An 18,459-nucleotide genomic window follows, 5' to 3' on the forward strand; every position below is an offset into this window, starting at 1 on the left:
TCCCTGCAGAGACAGAGAAATTGTGAACTCTGCTGACAAGAGAGTTGAGAATAATGCAGAGGAAGAGAGTGAGTAAGGGTTGAGTCCAGGAGGTACCAAAAAAGCAGAGAAGAGATGCTCAAAATCTGAATCAATACATTTCTAGAAAAGCCAAAACTCAGCCTGTGTTGGAAGGTTAGGCTCTGTGACAGATCTGTTCCTCCAGCAAGAGGCAACAAAAGGTGAGAGCAGCTTCACTGCTGCAGAGGTTTCTGCCACACTGTCCAAAATGGATCATGCTCTTGCAAGAACCATTCTGCAGGACGTGACTTCATTAGAAAAAAAAACATTTTGCTGCAAGGTGACGACTAAAACATATGCAGAACATCTAGCTGAAAAAATAAGCTTTCCAATGCAGTCCAACAGTTGTACATCAGTGAAAGGGAGGGAGAGAAGGTCCCAGGCACCTCCACCCCTTACCTGCCTTGGTTAAGTGGGAGTGTTGGTGTGTTTTCTCTCCTTCCTGCTGAGCAGGCCTGGCTCCATTTCCTACAAGCTGCTCTAACCCCACTGAGAGCTGCATTGGAGAGCAGGAGCCCTGAGCTCTTAATTCAGCTGTGCAGGTCAGCACTTTAAAAACAACCCCCAGACACTGATTCTGGGTGTTCACTAAACACAGGGACCCACCCAGCCCCCAGCACCTCCCATCTTTGCTTCCAAAATGAAAATCTTTCCAATTAGTCCAGCCCCAGTCTAATGCAGTGTTTGCTCTCAGTCAGGCAGCTCACTTCAGGCTGTGGGTTTTGCAGGTTAAGACGAAAACCACTTTTCATTTTGTTTCAAACAGAAAAAGGCATCATTTATATAAACAGTAACAATTCAGGAAGTTCACTTCTAATACCTTACAACTTTGTTGAATATTGCTTCAAATAAGAAAGACTATAGCTGAAAGCAAAACATTTTTCTATTTACTCTATGCACATAACACATAATAGCTCTAGACTGCAAGAGTCTTTACTTTTTAAAAGGGATGGAGGGCACCAACTAAAAATCTTTATGCTTATTTAAAATTCATACTGATGAAAGTTAACAAACTCTTGTTCTAAAAAAAAAAAAATCTCCTTCAGGTCTTGCATGTTACTCTGGATTTTTCTATCTAGCCAAGATAGCACTGACACTGACCAGAAATGGATGAGTAAATAATCCAATCCACCATGCTAATTTCCATGCTATGAGTTATTTTAAAATAACAAACAACACTTACATAATCACAGCTAGTTCAAGAGAACCTTGAGGCACTTATCACATTAATCTTTTAACTCACTAACATTTCAAGTTCACTGTGCCCTTTAAGAAATGTTTGAAAATATTGTGCTGTGCTTTTGCTACTCCAAGACACATGAATTTTTCTCTCTCAAAGCAACGCATGGACAAAGGTATATTTGCAAGAATATTCCCTTTAATAAAGCAGCTGGTGAGGAAAGAGAATATAACCCAGGCAAAGAGAAGCTTTCATCAAAAATATTCACTGGGAAAGCAGTCCCAAGGGAGGACAGACTGGAGCTTCAGGACAATGCTTACATAATTCTTCACAAGGCATGTAAGCAAGCTTGTCAGAGCAGGTGCATTTTAACAATGCCAAAAACCAGAAGTACTGTAATGCTCATACATTTCCAATTTCCCTCTGCCCCACGTTGATGTTGCTATGCTAGCTATTAGGTACAATTAAAATTGAAAATTAGACCTTTCCTGGCCGATCCAGCACGTAACTCCTCACTGCACTGATGACAAACCAAAGACAGATGAATAAAGCAGCCCCTTCCCAGCTACCCTCAGAAGCAGAATCCGTGCTCTAGGCACTGATGAGGTTAAGCACTATCCAGGAGTGAGTCACTCTCAAAACACCATCAAGATAACCTGAACCAAACACACTCAGAAAAGCTTCTCCAACGATACAAATCATATTTTGGTCTTATCAGCACTGACAGATAAGCTCCTCTTAATAGTTCAGTGCATTTTTCAGCAAACTGCTTATTTTTCAACATGAACAAAGGTCAGCTGCTCTCACACTTCATGTCCCTGTCCACAGGTTTTGTTCTGCATGGGCAGAAAAAAGGACATGATCTGCTTTTACTCACTAACCCCCACTCCTCCTTCCCCACACCTCCAGTTTTCAGAACCCTGGTATTAAACAAAGCCTGTAATTCCAAAGTAAAATTTACCATCTCCTCTCCCTATTCTTTAGTACATCCCCTTGTTTACAGATTGGTACATAGACATTCAAATGAAAGTGGGACTAAAAGAACCTTCTAGTTTAGGTCCTGTCTAATCCTTTGCTATTATGAACTCATCCCTTCCACAACTCTGTGGAGCAGTAATTTGGATACCTTTGACTCCACTGGAAGCTACATTCAGAACTTTAGTCTTTCTAAAACTAACAACCTCCTTGTAACTGCACTCATGGCAGGGTTATAACAATTTGATTTAAATGCCAGTGCAAGTCTTGAGGACTTTCACCTCCATGGCAATTTTTCTCCTGGTGCATCCTCTGTGTGAGAATGAGCAGTCATTGTAACAAGCACACAGCCCTTCTGGTCCTTTCCACTGCATGTGCTACATTTTCCAAAAGAAGTTTGCATTCAGCTCCCAATTCCATGGAGCATTGTGCTTTGTTTCATTGAGTTTTGTCCCATTTCTGCACTCTAATCCTTAGGGTCATTCAGTTCTGCATATCCAGCTTTTGTGTATTTATGAATCCTCTGAACTTGGCATCATTAGCCAAGTTTTATCAGCACACACCAAATTTTTGCACCAAAACCATTAATAGAAATACTAAATAAAGCAGACCCTAAGGCTAATCTTTGAGGAATTCTACTTATCCTTGCATTTTCTTTCAACAATACTGAATCTATCCCTGCTTAAACAATTTTTATACATCCTACAATTTTTCTATTAATTTCCATCTTCTCCCCTATGGTTTATACTTTCCCAAGCAGTTCTTGTTCCAATGCAGTTGAAAGAAATAAGATTTATTGTGATTTATTTGATAAGATAATCGATTCTCTAGACAAAGAAAGCTGTTACATCAGTCTGGCACAATCCATCTTGGTATTCCTTGATCCAATGAAAAAGGGAGATTCCTTGACCCTGTAGCTAAAGGCCATGCCCAGAAGTACAGAGGAGCAGCATACAAGTTTGAATCTTTACTGAAGCATTTTGCTTTGCTTCTGTTCAAAAAAAGGCCTCTGCATTTAGAGAAGAGTTTTGAAAAAGACATTGCTGTGCTAAAACAAAACCAGCCCAAATATGCATGCATGAGATTTTTGTTAGAAGTTTCCCTGCAAAAGCAAAACTTCGGGGTAAGTGAAGGATAATGCACTGCACATCTGAAGGAGAGGGGAGGCAGAGCATGTCGACAGCCCCAGCTTAAAATTTAGAGATGAAATACTGAAAGATGCTAAAATGGAAATGGAAAGGTAAAATTAAAAAGGAGCTGGAGATTATAGTGGTTATTGGGTTTTTGGAAACGATCAAATGATAGGCTGAATGAAAATCAAGCACAAGCATTTGAGCTGTCTGACAGCAGCAAACCATCCCCTTGCTGATTAGTCTGTGCTATTTAAATGATAATTTCACTTTAAGGCAAACAGGGCTGTGTAATGCAATGAAAGTGGCTCTTTATAAGCGTCTGTACTTTTGAAAGCTTCTCCTTCACAGCAGAGTGAGCAGCCAAGTTCAAGCCATTTACACATAACATGGGTCACTACATGCTGCAAGGAGCCAAGCAACTTCTGCCCAACTGTTTTCCAACAGTGTCAAACAACACTGGCAAAATACAGCAGCAGCTCAAAATGAAGTGTCTGAGTGGTGAGCCCCCCATGGCAAATGAAACACTTGCTATGGAGCAGACAACACCAGCACATTTCTAAATTCCTCTCCACACTGTTCTTGTACTCAAACTACTGCAGTTCCTCAAATCTTCCTTCACCAAAGATGGACAGTGAGCTGAGCTACTGCTTAAGCACTTTTTCTGTCTCCAGAATGCCAGATCTGTGATCCTGGGAAGACAATCTCTTGAACTGTTCCCAGAGCTTTGAAATGCAAAGCAAGGACAGATATATTTTTGATCTGAGCTTGCTTACTTCTCACTCTGATTATCTGATTATACATTACAGCCTTGCTCTGCCTCAATGTCAGGTGCTCATCCGTTTTATTTTATACTCTTCCTATCTCTCCTTTAGCCTCCAGAGTTATTACTCTGATATATTCAAATGGAAATAAAAGCTTTAATGGCAAAGAAGAATACTAATATTTTTTTTTAACATCAGAGATAAGCACAGCATTCTTTGGAGAAAATTAGTATCAGATAGGCAAGTCTGGCAGGAAGTTTTGCCCAGAATTTCAGTGAAGAACTGTAAAACACAGACTTACAACACTTAAAGATCTCTATGAAACGTGGCTGCTTTATTAAAACTAAGTGGATAAACCCCAAGAGGATGGGAGAAAACTAAACTCTAGTTAAAGCACAGATTTGACATTGCACTTCCAAGTATCACATTTAAATGCATTACTTCCAACACCTAAACACGGACTGAAGTCTCTCTAAACTGCATCTGACTGCTCTGAAGCCTGGAGCTTCAGAACTTGAGATTACAAAGGAGCATTTTCTCCCCATGAGGCACAATAAGTGTTCTGTCATGGAAAGCTAAAACCTAAGGCAGTGTGGAAAGTGAAGAATAATGTACATTTTAAAACAAGAGAACAGAATAATGAAGAAAAAAGAGCTTAGAGCAGTATTCCAGCATATGCTGCATGTCACATTCAACAGGTGACAGCTTCCTCCAAGACTTCCTATGCAAAAATCAGTGGCTTCAGAACATGCATAATTAGTGCAAGACAACCACAAATACTTTTCTCTTTAAACTTTTACCTCACTCTAAAGCCAAAGATGCCCTTTGGAACTGTTCAGGCACCTTCCCCTCAAGAAGCTGTTAAACACTGCTGAGGCAGTGCTTTCATCTTTCACACATGCCAAGTCCTACAAATACTGAGCCCGTAACCTTTATTTCTATATAAACACAATGATTGCCCTCATCACCTCTTCCAATCCTGGCTGCTCATTGCCACGTCCCCTGGCCTGCTTTGGAACTGCACAACTATTTATGCACCAACACAGGAGACCTGATGAGGGAACAGACCAGGAATGGGATTGCTGTTTCCCATTCTAGATTGCTCTCTCTGCTCTGCAGGGACACCTCTCTCAGCTGCAGATTTCACAGAACCACAAGGTACCAGGTAGGAACAGAATATTTTAAGACAAACACTGGAGTCAGAAGCCCCAGGTGAGACAGGAATGGCAGAGCTGCTCTAAACTGGGACTAACTCGTCCTGGCAGAACAATGCAAGGGAAATTCACTCAATATTAATCCCTGTGCAGAAGCCAGGAGAAAGCCCTATTCTGAGGGATTTGGGGAATATTAGCAACCTGCATACATTGGCTCTCTTCAGAGAATGAATTCTTTAGCATTTCCCAAACCTTCGCCTTCAGTAGATGGTAAAAAAGTAACAGTAAAATGCAGCACTGTGCCTGCACAGGACAACAGCAGATCATCCATCCCTGAGGTAAACTGAGACCTCATAACTATAAAAGTTTCTCTAACAAGCAGAGTGCTTTTGGTTGCTGTTTTGGGTTTTGGCGCTTGTTTGTGGTGGTTTTTAATTACTTGTTCCCCCTACGCAACATTTATTTCCCTACTGGGTGCCCTGGGAATCCCCACTGTGAGGAGACAGCTTGTTTTACACTGGGAATCTTGTAAACAGCAGTCATGCAAATTTCAGTCTGTTCACAGATCATAAATTACAACTATTTATGAAAAAATGAAGACATAGAACAAGAAGCTTCAATATCCTCATAGTATGCTAATCCTAATATTCTCCTCCAAGCAGGGACACAGCTCTAAAGCTGGGGGCCACCAGTGGCCAACCCAGACAAACCAAACTCCTCAGCCTCCAACAAAGAAATCAGCACTGTAGTTCAGGGCAGTAGTACAGTTACAGAGGGCAGCCAGCATCAAATGGTTTTAATTAGACTGATTTCTTGCTTGGTGACAAAAGACCACAGGGCTACAATAGGCTATCCCATAAAAATATTTGCTCCACTATGGAATGATCATGCCAGAATTATGGCATTACTGGAACCAGCAACAATAACCCCCAGCCTTGACTTGATTGGTTGCAGTTAATTGAGTATCCAGAGTAACATGAGTAATCCAAATTATTTCAACATGCACTACTTTGTATATCTGTCAACAGATTTTTTTTTTAAACCAGTAACCACTTACTCATAATGGACATTCAGAGAAAGACAAATTGCCACCTTGTGAGAAAGGAAAAGATTATGAGCTTCATTCACTACTGCAAAGATATTCAATGCCTTGGATGGAAGAGAGTAGCTAAGCATAGTTAATCAAGATTCAAAAAGGAAAGTAGAGAACTCCAATATTCTCCTTTTTCTTCTATTCACTGAAAAAAAAGAGCACTAATCCACCACTAAATGCAGAATCAAGAAATCCGATTCCCCTTTTCCTCCCTCTCTCCTCCCTTCCCCCAGCTCCAAAAGCAGAATGTGCATAGAAGGACTTCCCGTACTGAGTGTAGCACCTGGGTAATTATGAATTACAACTGTGCAAACCACTGTACTAAATAGAGATGCTTGCCACTTAATTAAACCCTTTCTTAGAGAGGAAATGCATACACATTCACACTATCTCCTCTTCTTAATTGGTCTCAGACACTGCAGGAAGTTAGTCCCCAAGATTTGTCAGCCAGCCAGCCCACAGATGTTTCAGAAAGAAAACCAGGCCAGCATTTCCAGGTTTACTTCTTTGGCTTGAGGCGACAGGTCAGCAGATCAGAGTCTGCTGTCTGCAGCTGGCAGCTCCACCAAGGGAAAATGGTCCCTCAGCGTTGGCCCAAATTCCTGCCAAACGCGCGCTTCCCTCGGCCAGCCTGGCCTGGAGGGAGCTCCCCAGCCAGGCACAGGAGATCTCAGTGCTGCTGCACCCAGAAGGGCTCTGTGGGCACCCCCAAACACAGACTCAGTGAACCCCAAGTGTCTCTGGGTCAGCCTCGTACCGTCAGCACAGGGGGCCAAGATCTCACACCAGAACCGCCGTGGGATGCGACTCAGAACACCCAGAGGTCTCTGAGCCCACACAAAAGTCCAAGCTTCCCTCTGACACATCAGCCTCACCTTTAATTTCCACACTTTATTCCATGGCCCTTCAGAAAAAGAAAGCTGAGATCCCCACTGTGGAAAAAATTGGAATGATTCTGAAAAGTTGCATGAACAAAATCTTTCAATTTTTCCCCCCACGTGAACAACAAGCCTGAGCTGACAGTACCATTGGCAACAGAAAACAGTGCTCCAAAAGGGAAGACTGACTTAAATAGGCCATGATCAATATATTTGATCATCAACATAAAACTATGCTGCTGTGTACACAAAGATCTTTGAGCCCAGCAGGTGAATCTGTAAAAACTTTATACTCATTACTTCCATTAAAAAAAAAAAAAGGAAAAAAAACCCAAAACAAACCCTGTATCACACATTACTATTTATTACTTCAAAAGATAAAAACAGCTTGGACTAAAACTCCTCTGAAATTGTTGTTTGTGGCCCACCTGGCAGTCTTTACTCACTTGTATAACTCTCCAGGCAAACTCCAACCTTTCAAAACTTGCCATCTTCTGCCACTTATGGAATAACACAAAGACAAATTTAGCATTAAACCTTGTCAGCTACTATCATTGGCTACCAGTACCTTCAGTATCTGAGTTACTGCCTCAGCTTTAACAAATACCTGATGCACATCTTTTTGCATCACTCAGTACAACATGTTATATTTATTTACGGGTAGCAAATCACTTGCCTAATTCATTAGAGGACAAAAACAGTATCAACGAAACACAGACAAACGGCAGCAAAACAGGCTTATTTAGATTAATAGCTCACAGAACAAGCACCCTCATTTTTTATTTGGGCATCTTCTAATGCTGCAGAAGGGATAGGCAAAACAGTAAAAGCGCTGTTCTGAGAATGCAATTCTAAGGCTTGGGGTGGGGAAAAAAGAACCAGGCTGTGAAGAACTCCTATTAAACAAGACAAAATTAAGGATACTTGGTGTAAACATGAAGTTTACGAAGTCGGTTCGAAAAACACGATTTCATATTCCACTAGAGAAATCTGCACAAACCATTTTCAGACCAAGTTACAGCCCGGAGTACTGGGCCAGGAGACAGTGACTGCATGCAGGCAGCACTGAAGAGAGTTTAAAAGTTCTGCCGGCAGCATTGAGGAGTTTTCCTGCGAGCAGCTGCCCCTCCCAAGGCTGATGGATTCCCACCGGGCTGAATCCCGGGCTGGAGCCATCCCGCTCCTTCCCTGCAGGAGAGCGGGCGCCATCTCGTGGGAATTCTGTGCTGTGTCACCCAAACGAAGCCGCCGCTGCCCCCCAAAACCTCCCCCAAGTATTCTTCTGTTAAAATGGATTAATTATTTAATGGCAGTAGAGGAAATGCCTCGAAACTATCTCTAAGCTAAAAGCCCAATGCTGAAAAATCAAACGAGTGTGTCACAACTAACATGGTTTGTCAGTGAAGATGGTGAATGACTCAATTACTCAAATACTAGATTTTGAAGAAATAGAAACTATATCAGCACATCCTGGAGAGACAGACTACTAGAAGGTTGTTTTCTCAACACAACCTTCCCCTACTAACAGTCCTAAAAAAGCTGTGTGTAAATATGCCTCTATAGGGCAGTGCATGTCAAAATAAATAGGACTTTCTACTCACAGAGCAAGAATTTAGTATTTTGTGGGGTTTTCCCTTTACAGCTGAAACCAATTCCACGGCAGAAATATCAATTTAGAGCAACACGTGACCAATGTATGAAAACCCCTGGCAGCACAACAGTAACACACACAAAAAAGACCTAAATCCACAGTAAAAACCACAGCAAAAACCACAGCCAACTACACTGCAAGGTAGGCAGTAAAAAACTCAAGGAATCCAAAGGACATATAATGGAACACAAAAAAGATGACATAAATTTATAATGTGTACAAATGAACCATATACAACACATAAGATGAGTCCTATTTTATTATCTAGCTACTGTACAGCACAGGGATATTTTGCTATAGAGCTACAGCTGTCTTTGTTTCCACTGTTTATGAAGAGAGAAAAGCCCAGGAGCTTACAACTGGAATCCAGAATGAGCAAACATAAGATTAGCCAGAGTCAACTGTTAATGAACTTGTTTTCTCCCCACAAGGTGAAGCATTATAAACACTCTTCCATTGTCACCAAAAAGAGACCAGTACTAAAAACTGTTGGATTACCACCACACTCCTGAAAGCTGCACCTCCTTCCCAAGTATTATTACATAAAATTACACTGCAAGAGCTGATCATAAGCCAATCTGACAAAAAGCCTGCTGGGAGCAGGCAATCAGTGAACAGAAACCACTGAGAGCAGACACTGAACAAGCCCTGTGGAAGTGCTGGAGGAAATGAAAAATCATCCTCTCCTAAAATGCTGCATGCACTTCCTTTACATCCTCTGTACCAATAAAGAACCTGATAAGTAAAGATGAGAAATCCTAATTTATTCCCTTTTCCCTTTCTTATCTAGTTATTAGCAAACAGAACATTGCTCTGGCTCTTTGGGACAATCAGCCAGCTTGTTCCTGTTTCTTTTCTGCTATGAGATGGGCAATTAACTCTTCTCAAACTTTCACCAACAGCATTCTCCAGGATCCAACCAGGACAATGATCTCTTACCATCTTCATCATCCTCACCAAAAATTAATGTAATTCATACTGTAAGAAATCTGAGCAAGAAAAAAAAAGAACAATAAGGGAGGGAGGGAGAAATCATCCAGTCCCACTTGCTCCAACTGCATGAAAAGATGATCTTTATCAAAAGCAATTCCCCTTTCTGTAGAAGGTGCCATTAATAGCACTAAACAATATGGCCCAATCACAAAACTAGCACTTCACAGTGAATATTCTGATTTTAAATGAAGGAGTTATTAGACTTCAACAGGCAGAATCACTTGGTTCCATTTCTCTCCCACTGTGAAATTACCTCGTTAAACCTTTAACAGCTTGAGGTAAGCAAAAAGCTTTTACTCCAAAAGGTTTTGTGAAAAGGATTCCTACAATTTCTGTCCATACCTTACCATAGGAGACTTCGCATAATTCCATCTTCATCTAAATGTATGGATCCTCAGCAGGTGCCTCAAGCATGCTACCTACCAGCAGGCCTCTGGAAAAGGTTCCTTATCCTCATTAAACAGAAAACACTGAGAAAATTAAGGGAGCTTTCCCAAGTTGGAACACAAGTATGTTTTACATGAAGCAGCGATGTGTCCAAACCATTTCCAAACAATCCCAGCAGTGTGCAAACACAGCTCTGTGGCTGGGTATGTGGAATGAATGGAATGGAGAAACAAGTGGCAAGATGAGGTTCTGCTGTTCATGTTTCAGCTTTGACCCAGTGTGAAAGGTGATCAGTGCTTATATCAATTATTTACAAAGAACTATCTCCTGTTCTCATGTAATAACACTGTAAATATTTAGAGAAAATAAAACAGTGTTGAAACATGGCACACACAAGAATATATACACATATCATATATACACAGAACACGTTCTGCAGCAAAAGAAAATGATCAGAAATTCCACTGTTTCCAGCTCCTTTTTATACCACATACACAGGGACCTGAAAAATCTGGTTCAGTGCTGCAGATGTCAGGAGGAGCTGTTCGAGTACCAGCACACAGACCAGCTGGTGTTACAAAACACAACTGGGGAGTGGGTTTGACAAAATAATAACAACATTTGTTCAGCTGCTTTAGGGAAAGTCACAATGTGATCTAGCAGCTAATTTTGATATCCAGATTTCAAAGGAAATATGTTTACAACAGTTTGCCACAAGTACATTTGCCACATTCTTTTCTCTGGACATCTAAAATTCTTAGAAATTCACTTATGAAGAAATCAGAATCTCTAACTAAAGAAAAATACAGCTATACACAAAAAGTTTCAAGAACTCACAACTGATCCCCAGCCTCAAAGACATTACTCAAGGTGACTTGGTGAAGAACATTTCTCAGTTCCCAAAGTTACTTTTAAAAATGTGTATCTTATTTTCTTTTTACATATAATAAAATGTATTAGAAGAGGTTCCATATGAAGAAGGGACAGAAAGAAAGCATGACCAACACACTTAAGAGATCACGCTGGAGATTAAGAGGAAAGGGCCTAAAAGTTTTACTTCCCTCCAGAGCTCTGAGGACATACCTGATATTTAAGCCAGTGCTCTGGTCCAGTTTCTCCCAGCTTTGTAATTTTCCCAGAAGTTTCTAAAGTAAAGATTAAAAGTAGAGTTAGACACAGACACATGTTCTAACAGCTCACTTTCCAGAGTTTTCCCATAATCCTCCATCCAAAGTCACTGTCATTCCTTCTCCTCTTGGGGATTTGCTGATCTTATCCAGCACTTTTGGTTTGTCATTCTGCAGCCCTGGCTACCAAGGCTCTTTCCACACACCTGTTCCACACCACCATGTCTTAATGCCAGAAAAAGAAACATCAAGGCTAAAATAGACATTATGATGAGATTATTCTTTACACAAAATCTCCAGCTGAAAAGCAGATATCCTTTTGTCTTTTATACATTCCTTGCCACAACTCCCCTCGTGCTGACTTTCCAGTTTGGGACTGTCTGGTTCAATTTTAATTAAAGGAGTATATCATATCAGTAATTAAATGAGGTATCATATCTTGAGTAACATAATACAGGAAAAGCCTAAAAGTCAGGACAGGCAATAAAGGAAACTCCTATTCTGCTGATCCACCAGATGTTCTCAGCTCCTCACCTCATTTTCCAATTCCACAGTCACTAGCTGTGCTTGGACTTTCTCATAGCGTTCCAGTTTTCTTTGGAGACTTTCCACTTCCTCTTTAAGCAAACCATTGTTTTCTTTCATTTCCCTGTGGTGAAGAGAGAGACAATTACTACAGATTCATGCAACTCAACTCCCCTTCACAAACTTTCAGATATACAGGAATCCCAAGGGAATCATGACATTCAACTGACTCACTTCTGTAACCTTCACTGCAAAGCCACTGCTACAAAAAAAATTACAGTTTTATTGAAATTATTTTCTTCTACTCTAAATATCATCCTAATTATGCCCAGACAAGCTGAAGCTTTGTATTTGCTTTAGTATTTGTCAAAACAAGAGTAACAAAAGACTTGGGTAATTGGGTAATTACAAGACCAAAACCTAGGAAAATTACTTAATTTTAAAAAAAGAAAAAGCTGGCAAGACATTTTAATGTAATTAAAAAAAAAAGACAAACGACAACAGAAAAAACCCACCCAACACCTTAAGGCTATTTATTTCACATTACATTTAATTTGATTTTCCAAATTGATTGCCACTTTGACAATCCAGAAAGCCTACTCCACCAATGGCTATATCAGAATGCTTTAGAAATTTAAACAAGACACTTTCTAAACATTATGCTGGAACAACAGGCCTTTAAAACAGTGGTAATAACAGCTAAGAAAAACAAGTGATTAAAGAAATGTTCAGCTGCCTCTTTTGTCTACAGGAAATTCTTTCCCCAAGCTGTATGAAGTTCATCACTACCTTTAAACATTGAATTCTGTTCTAACAAACCAAAAATCACCACCCAAAACAATGAATGCACATTCTGTGAGGCTCCTGTGTTCAAGAAGATTCCTCAGACCTTGTCAGACCCTCTCATCTAGTAAGCACGACACTGCTGGATTCACAAGCAGTATTTATATGAAATACTTCCTTCTGAGCTTTCCCATGTGGAAACCCTAAAGAGGGATGTAAAAGTGCAGACAGTGCAGCTGGAGCATGTGAACACAACCCTCAACAACTGAACCCTTCCTTCACCTGAAGTAGGCATTTTCCTCCCTGAGCTGGCGCAACTCACGCTCCATTTTTGGGAAACGAGCCAGTTCTGCCTTCATGTTCTTGACAATTAGAGCATCATGTTCCTGCTGGGACAACTTCTGCTCCAGATCCTGGAAAACATGGGATGAGAACAGGACAGCATTGAATAAGTTGGAATCTCTAAGAGCTATTTCTGCATTGTACCTTTTAAGCTCAAATCAAGGACTTGAATGAAGTTGGAAGAGAACTCAGGAGGTCATGTGATATCCAATCCATGCTCAAAGCAGGGATGACTCTTGTTGCACTTTTAACACCTGGGCTGGTCTCTCTACACCTGCTTAATCCAAGTTCATAACAAAAAACCCCCTTAGTATTCACTAAAATGACCCTCTTCTATCAACTGAACCAAATCTGTGATTTTCTTGTCCTGTATCCCTCCATCAATGAAGAGGGATAGGGCCTGCAAGAACTAGGCACAGAAAGAAACACAAATGTGCATTTCAACATTATGGTAAATGTTGGGGGGTTTTCCACTAAAAAACCAAATTATTTAGGGCTGTATTGCAGACTTATATCGTGTTTTCCATCCTGTCATTTCAATGGAGAACTCCTCCTCTTGCTGGCAATCAGGTTGTTTCTACAGCAAGACAATGCCACTGCTCAAACCAAAGTAATTTTCCTCATCTACCTCTGCCAGGAAGACAAGACAAATGAAAAAGATACACTCCCACCAACCTATGTGCTCAAAAAGCATCTCTATAATGACATTTAAGTTAGTGTAGTTTTGAAAGCTTTACAAGTAATTGCACTTTCTAAACACAACTGCAGAGGAAGGATTTTCTGGGAAGCAGAAAATAACTGTAGCTGCTGGGCTCATCACACTCCATTTGGAAAAAAAAAATCACTCTAAGAAGCAGTCTTTTGCAGAGCAAATTTGTGCTGTAGCACAAGACCAAAAAGAGCATTCCTCCAGAGAACTGCATAAGCATATAAATCACCTTTCTATAGAGAAAGCAAGCTTTTTTTCAATCAATTGATACAACAAAGGCAAAGTGTCATGGTACAGCTAACTGTAGATAGCCTAGTCCACCCAAGCTCAACTCTTGCTCACAACCAACTCAAGTATTTATATGACAAACTAACCTTTTACTTCTGCAACACCAGTTTTTTAAAAAGCAGTGTTCTGTTCTTCCACCAAAGGAATTAACATCTAAAGCTTTATATAGGTCACAAAGTTTCTTACCTTAATCTTCTGTTCATATTCTGCCAGTAAGGACTGGCTGGCTTGCAGTGTCTGGATTTGCTGACTTGCCTCCTGCCATTTCCTGTTAGTGAAGACACATGAGGCACTTGAGCACCCAAAAATCAGGTACCAGAGACAATCCACCTTCAGAAGTCTCTGAACAACAGAGTCAAACAGCACTAGCAAAGTAAATGTTACTCTCACACTGCATTTTCTCTTTCAGTCTCACACTCACATTAGCTCCCTCTAATTTAGAAACAAAAATATCCATTCATTTTAATAAAAAGAAGCATATTGAGGAAAAAAAGAAAAAAATCAAGCCACTTTAACTCTGAGAAAAACAAATATAAACTCAGAGTAAACAAAACTTCACAACTTTGAAATTGAAGAGCTCAAGTTAGTAAACAAGGAAAAACATACTCATAACTTTCAATTACCCCTCCACTGTGATTTAAGGTTTGATACTTTTGTTCTCTTCAGTCCATAAAGTTTAGATCAGCCTTTCCCACCCATGTGCCTTTTGTTAACTCTCCACCAGGCACATAAAGCATTTATGTTTTTAGATTTAAAGCTCAAGTTGGTGGGTTTTTTCCCTCAAGGTACAATTAAAATTGCACCTCAAAGTTGGTTTCAAACAACAGTTATAACCTGCACACCCAGATCAAAGAACCCCTTTGAAGAGCAGAAATCAAACGCAGTTGAAAGTTTTCTGAGTGATGACAGCTGCACAAGACTGAAGTTCTGTTTGCCTTTTTCTCCCTACAGTCATTCATCCCTTGCTTACTTTTTTTCAACATCCAGCTGCTCCATCAGTTCCTGCTTCTCAGAGTCTTGGCTTGTCATCTGCATCTCTTGGTTCATTACATTCCACTGCAGCTCTGATATTTTCCCTTTTAGTACAGTGATTGTCTGAATTAATGGGAAAAAAAAAGCATTAACACACAAGGCTGTGACTCTCCAAGGCAGATATTATGGATGGTGATAGAAATTATTTCCAACTAAAAAGTACTAACACAATCTTAGAAATAATCCCACACTCCTGCAAACCTTCAGACCTCCAAACCTACCTCAAACAAATGCAACAGAAAATAATTTTGCACTTTCACTTGCTATCCAAATTGTCATTTACATTCTGTCTTAAATGGGTGACCTCAAACTGGCATGAAAAATATCAAACTTCAGATTTAGATGATGTTTTTTCTAAATACATTAACTGTAAAGAAAAGCTCACAATTTTGTTTCCAATAGCCATTACTCAGCTGCCTGTAACTAAAAAAAAGAGAAATATCTCAAAACATTACATATGTAGTGTGTCTTCTAGACAGAGACACAGATAGGATTCTTATCTTGATACTGATAGAAATAAAAGAACACAGACACAGAACTGCAGTACATATCTTTTAGGTAGGTTTAGTTTCTCTTATGTACCATCACTGTCCCCCTGGTTTTAATCACTGATAACTGGAACATTAAATCTGTTTACCTGCTTTATCACATTGCCACATTTGTGACACCTTAGCAGGAGCAGGTCTTAAGGATTTAAGTGATTGCTGATCAACAACTGGTGCAGAAAACCAAATTAAACAGGAAAGTTACAAAGTAAACAGCTGAACTTAACTATAATGATATCTGAGACAGCTGAGAAGATGGTCTGGGCATCCTAACATACTGAAACTACCAAGCATCCATTTTGCACATTTAAGACACTTCAGGAAGACTCAATTGCTTCATAATGTTGCTTTCATCCACTCTACCATTCCCCTGACTTCCCTGAACACTTTCCCATATTATCTCCTCCATCACTGGCCCTTTCTTCACACTTCTGAACCCAGACACTGGATGTTGCCTCACACTTTTTTTATCCTTCTCCATATCAGCTTGTCTAAGAAATCACTTCTCTTGACCTGCTCACTTGTATCTGGTTTGGTTCTAAACTTTGACAGAAAAGACATACACCACCAGGGTTTATTCATTTCCACATGATGAACACAATGTTCCAGTTATTTTGTTTTAAGGGGTTTTTTTAATCTAAAAGGTCATTTTCAAGTCACAAGTACTGCAAAGTCACCTGAAGCTATGGATGGATTAAAAATGACTCTGTTCTTACTTCATTAGCTTCAGCTAATTTGCTCTCCTTCTCTTGCAGCTTCTTACTCATTGTCTCCATGCTCTTCTTGTAAGATTTGTTCATCTCCATCTGTTCTTTCAGTTTATTTTCAGCCTCTGTTTCCCTTTCCTGGTACTGCTTTATGCGCGTGAGCAGCTCCTGGTTACGGTCAGCCTCTCGCTGGCCAAGGGAAAAAACACAAAGAGACTTTAGAAGAAAGCAGCAGCAAGGTGAAGCCATTTCTCCTTCTTCTGTCCTCATTCCTCACTACCATGGTCACCAATGGTAATTGCTTCATCATGAAGCAAAGTTACTCAGACCACAGCTTTAACCTAGCAAGGACAAAAATCTTATTAGCAGCAACTCAGCAGAATTACCCAGGGAAATGGAGCTGGAAAATTAAGAGACCACATCTTCCAAATCTCTTACACTAAGACATGACTGTGAGAATACAGATGGGGCTTCACAGACTCCACTGCACACCCTCCAGCAGATCAAAGATGAGAACATTTAATCTCCAATTTAAAGCTGACCCATGCACAGCAAATTGACTTTTAGAACCTCAGACCTAAACACCTGGGTTAATAGGACAAACTTCCCTCTGCAACTTCTGGAATTGAGGCCATTAAAAAAAAAATTATCAATTAATACAATAAATATTTTTGCAGTCTGACAACCTTTCATATACCACTGCAGTTTATTCCTACCACAAATTGATACTTATTGAAAAAATGCATAGTAAATTGCTTTGCTAATCAAAGCAACTGGAGACACGGATTTGCATAGTAAGCAAGGATTAGGCAAAGCAATGTGAGGTTCCTAAAATCTTTATCCACATGACTCAGAAAAACACAGAATCTGAGCAGGGTAATTACCACAGTGCTGGATTAATGCTGCTCCCTTTTTTTTGTACCAGTATTTCAAGGGTTTCTGTGACTGACTCAGCTACATTCCAGTTTGAACTCTTCCTGGCTTAATCCCACATCACCTGACTTCAGAGGAAGGAGGAATTTAGTCACTGACTCCCTATTTCACAACCATACACTAAATCTGTCACCCTCATACAATACAACAAAACATACTTATTATTTTTTATAGATTTCTTTTTCAATTATCACCCACATAGAAGACTTTTATTACGCTACAAAAGCCACTGATCCACAGCTTATTTCAGTAACATCGTTAAGCAAACATATGTGGGAAGAAAAGCAGAACCCAATAAAAGCTATTAGTCCCTGAGTGAGGCTCACTGCTCTATCAGTGCAGGCTCTCTTGCGTGACACTGCATGGCTGGCACTGCTGCCATTCCAATTAATTACAGTCACACAAACCAAATGCTTGCAATTGTGCCAGCAGAAGTTTAAATTCCTCTAGGAGAAAAATTATTAAATACTTCTGGGAGAAAGTAATAACAAAGCCCTTTTGTTACTGCTATCCATGACAATTTCAGTGCTAAGCTAACAGAATCCAGTGATCAGCTCATCAGTCTGTGAACCTAACGAGGCTTCACGTTCACACTCTAGTGCTCATTGGCAAGTTAGTGCAGGGAACCTCTCAGTTCTGTAACTGTGTTGGTGCTGGCAGCTTGGCACCCACACCTGCAGTAAATGCAAACACAGTAAAGGCATTCCAGATCCACTGAAGTCCTGCTCAGAAGACAGTGTCCATTAGCAGCTGAAGAACACCAGGCTTGTTCCTGGAGTGCACTTTTCAGTTTAGTTTCACTGCAAAGAAAGAGCAACTAGACACATGCTGAGACATTCTGCAAACCAAAGCACATCCCTGAACCAAACCAAATCAAAGCACTGATGTAAATGGTCCCCATGTGCTCTGGCTCAGGCCAATGCTCCCAAGGCAGTGCAGACATCCCTCTCACCTCATAGTTCCTGGCGTTGGTGTTCGCTGCCTTCTCCAGCTCGATGCGAGCTCGTTTGTGGCTCAGCTCCATCTGCATCTTCTCCCGCTCCACCTGCAGCAGCTGGGATTTGGAGTGGATCTGCCCAGCCTGCTCCTCCAGCTGGCCAGTTCATGTGTGAAAAGGGACATTGCACACCATTAACACCACAGCATCACCGTGCCCTGAACTGCTCAGCTGACACTAACCTGACATTTCACAAACCATCACCA

General features: G+C 40.5%; 1 protein-coding gene across 1 annotated transcript in view; it reads right to left on the reverse strand.

The window, feature by feature from the left end:
• MAD1L1 (mitotic arrest deficient 1 like 1) overlaps nucleotides 1-18,459 on the reverse strand; it is a 353,113-nt gene that overhangs the window by 332,236 nt on the left and 2,418 nt on the right. Inside the window, exons 3-9 of the mRNA XM_063414357.1 lie at nucleotides 18,209-18,349; nucleotides 16,333-16,512; nucleotides 15,010-15,134; nucleotides 14,226-14,307; nucleotides 12,983-13,113; nucleotides 11,927-12,041; nucleotides 11,349-11,410 (exon numbers count right to left, since the gene is read on the reverse strand). Of these exons, the coding sequence (XP_063270427.1) occupies nucleotides 11,349-11,410; nucleotides 11,927-12,041; nucleotides 12,983-13,113; nucleotides 14,226-14,307; nucleotides 15,010-15,134; nucleotides 16,333-16,512; nucleotides 18,209-18,349 (836 nt within the window). The remainder of the gene's footprint in view (nucleotides 1-11,348; nucleotides 11,411-11,926; nucleotides 12,042-12,982; nucleotides 13,114-14,225; nucleotides 14,308-15,009; nucleotides 15,135-16,332; nucleotides 16,513-18,208; nucleotides 18,350-18,459) is intronic.

Source organism: Prinia subflava, chromosome 17, assembly GCF_021018805.1.
Source record: "Prinia subflava isolate CZ2003 ecotype Zambia chromosome 17, Cam_Psub_1.2, whole genome shotgun sequence".
In the NCBI taxonomy this organism is placed as follows: Eukaryota; Metazoa; Chordata; class Aves; order Passeriformes; family Cisticolidae; genus Prinia; species Prinia subflava.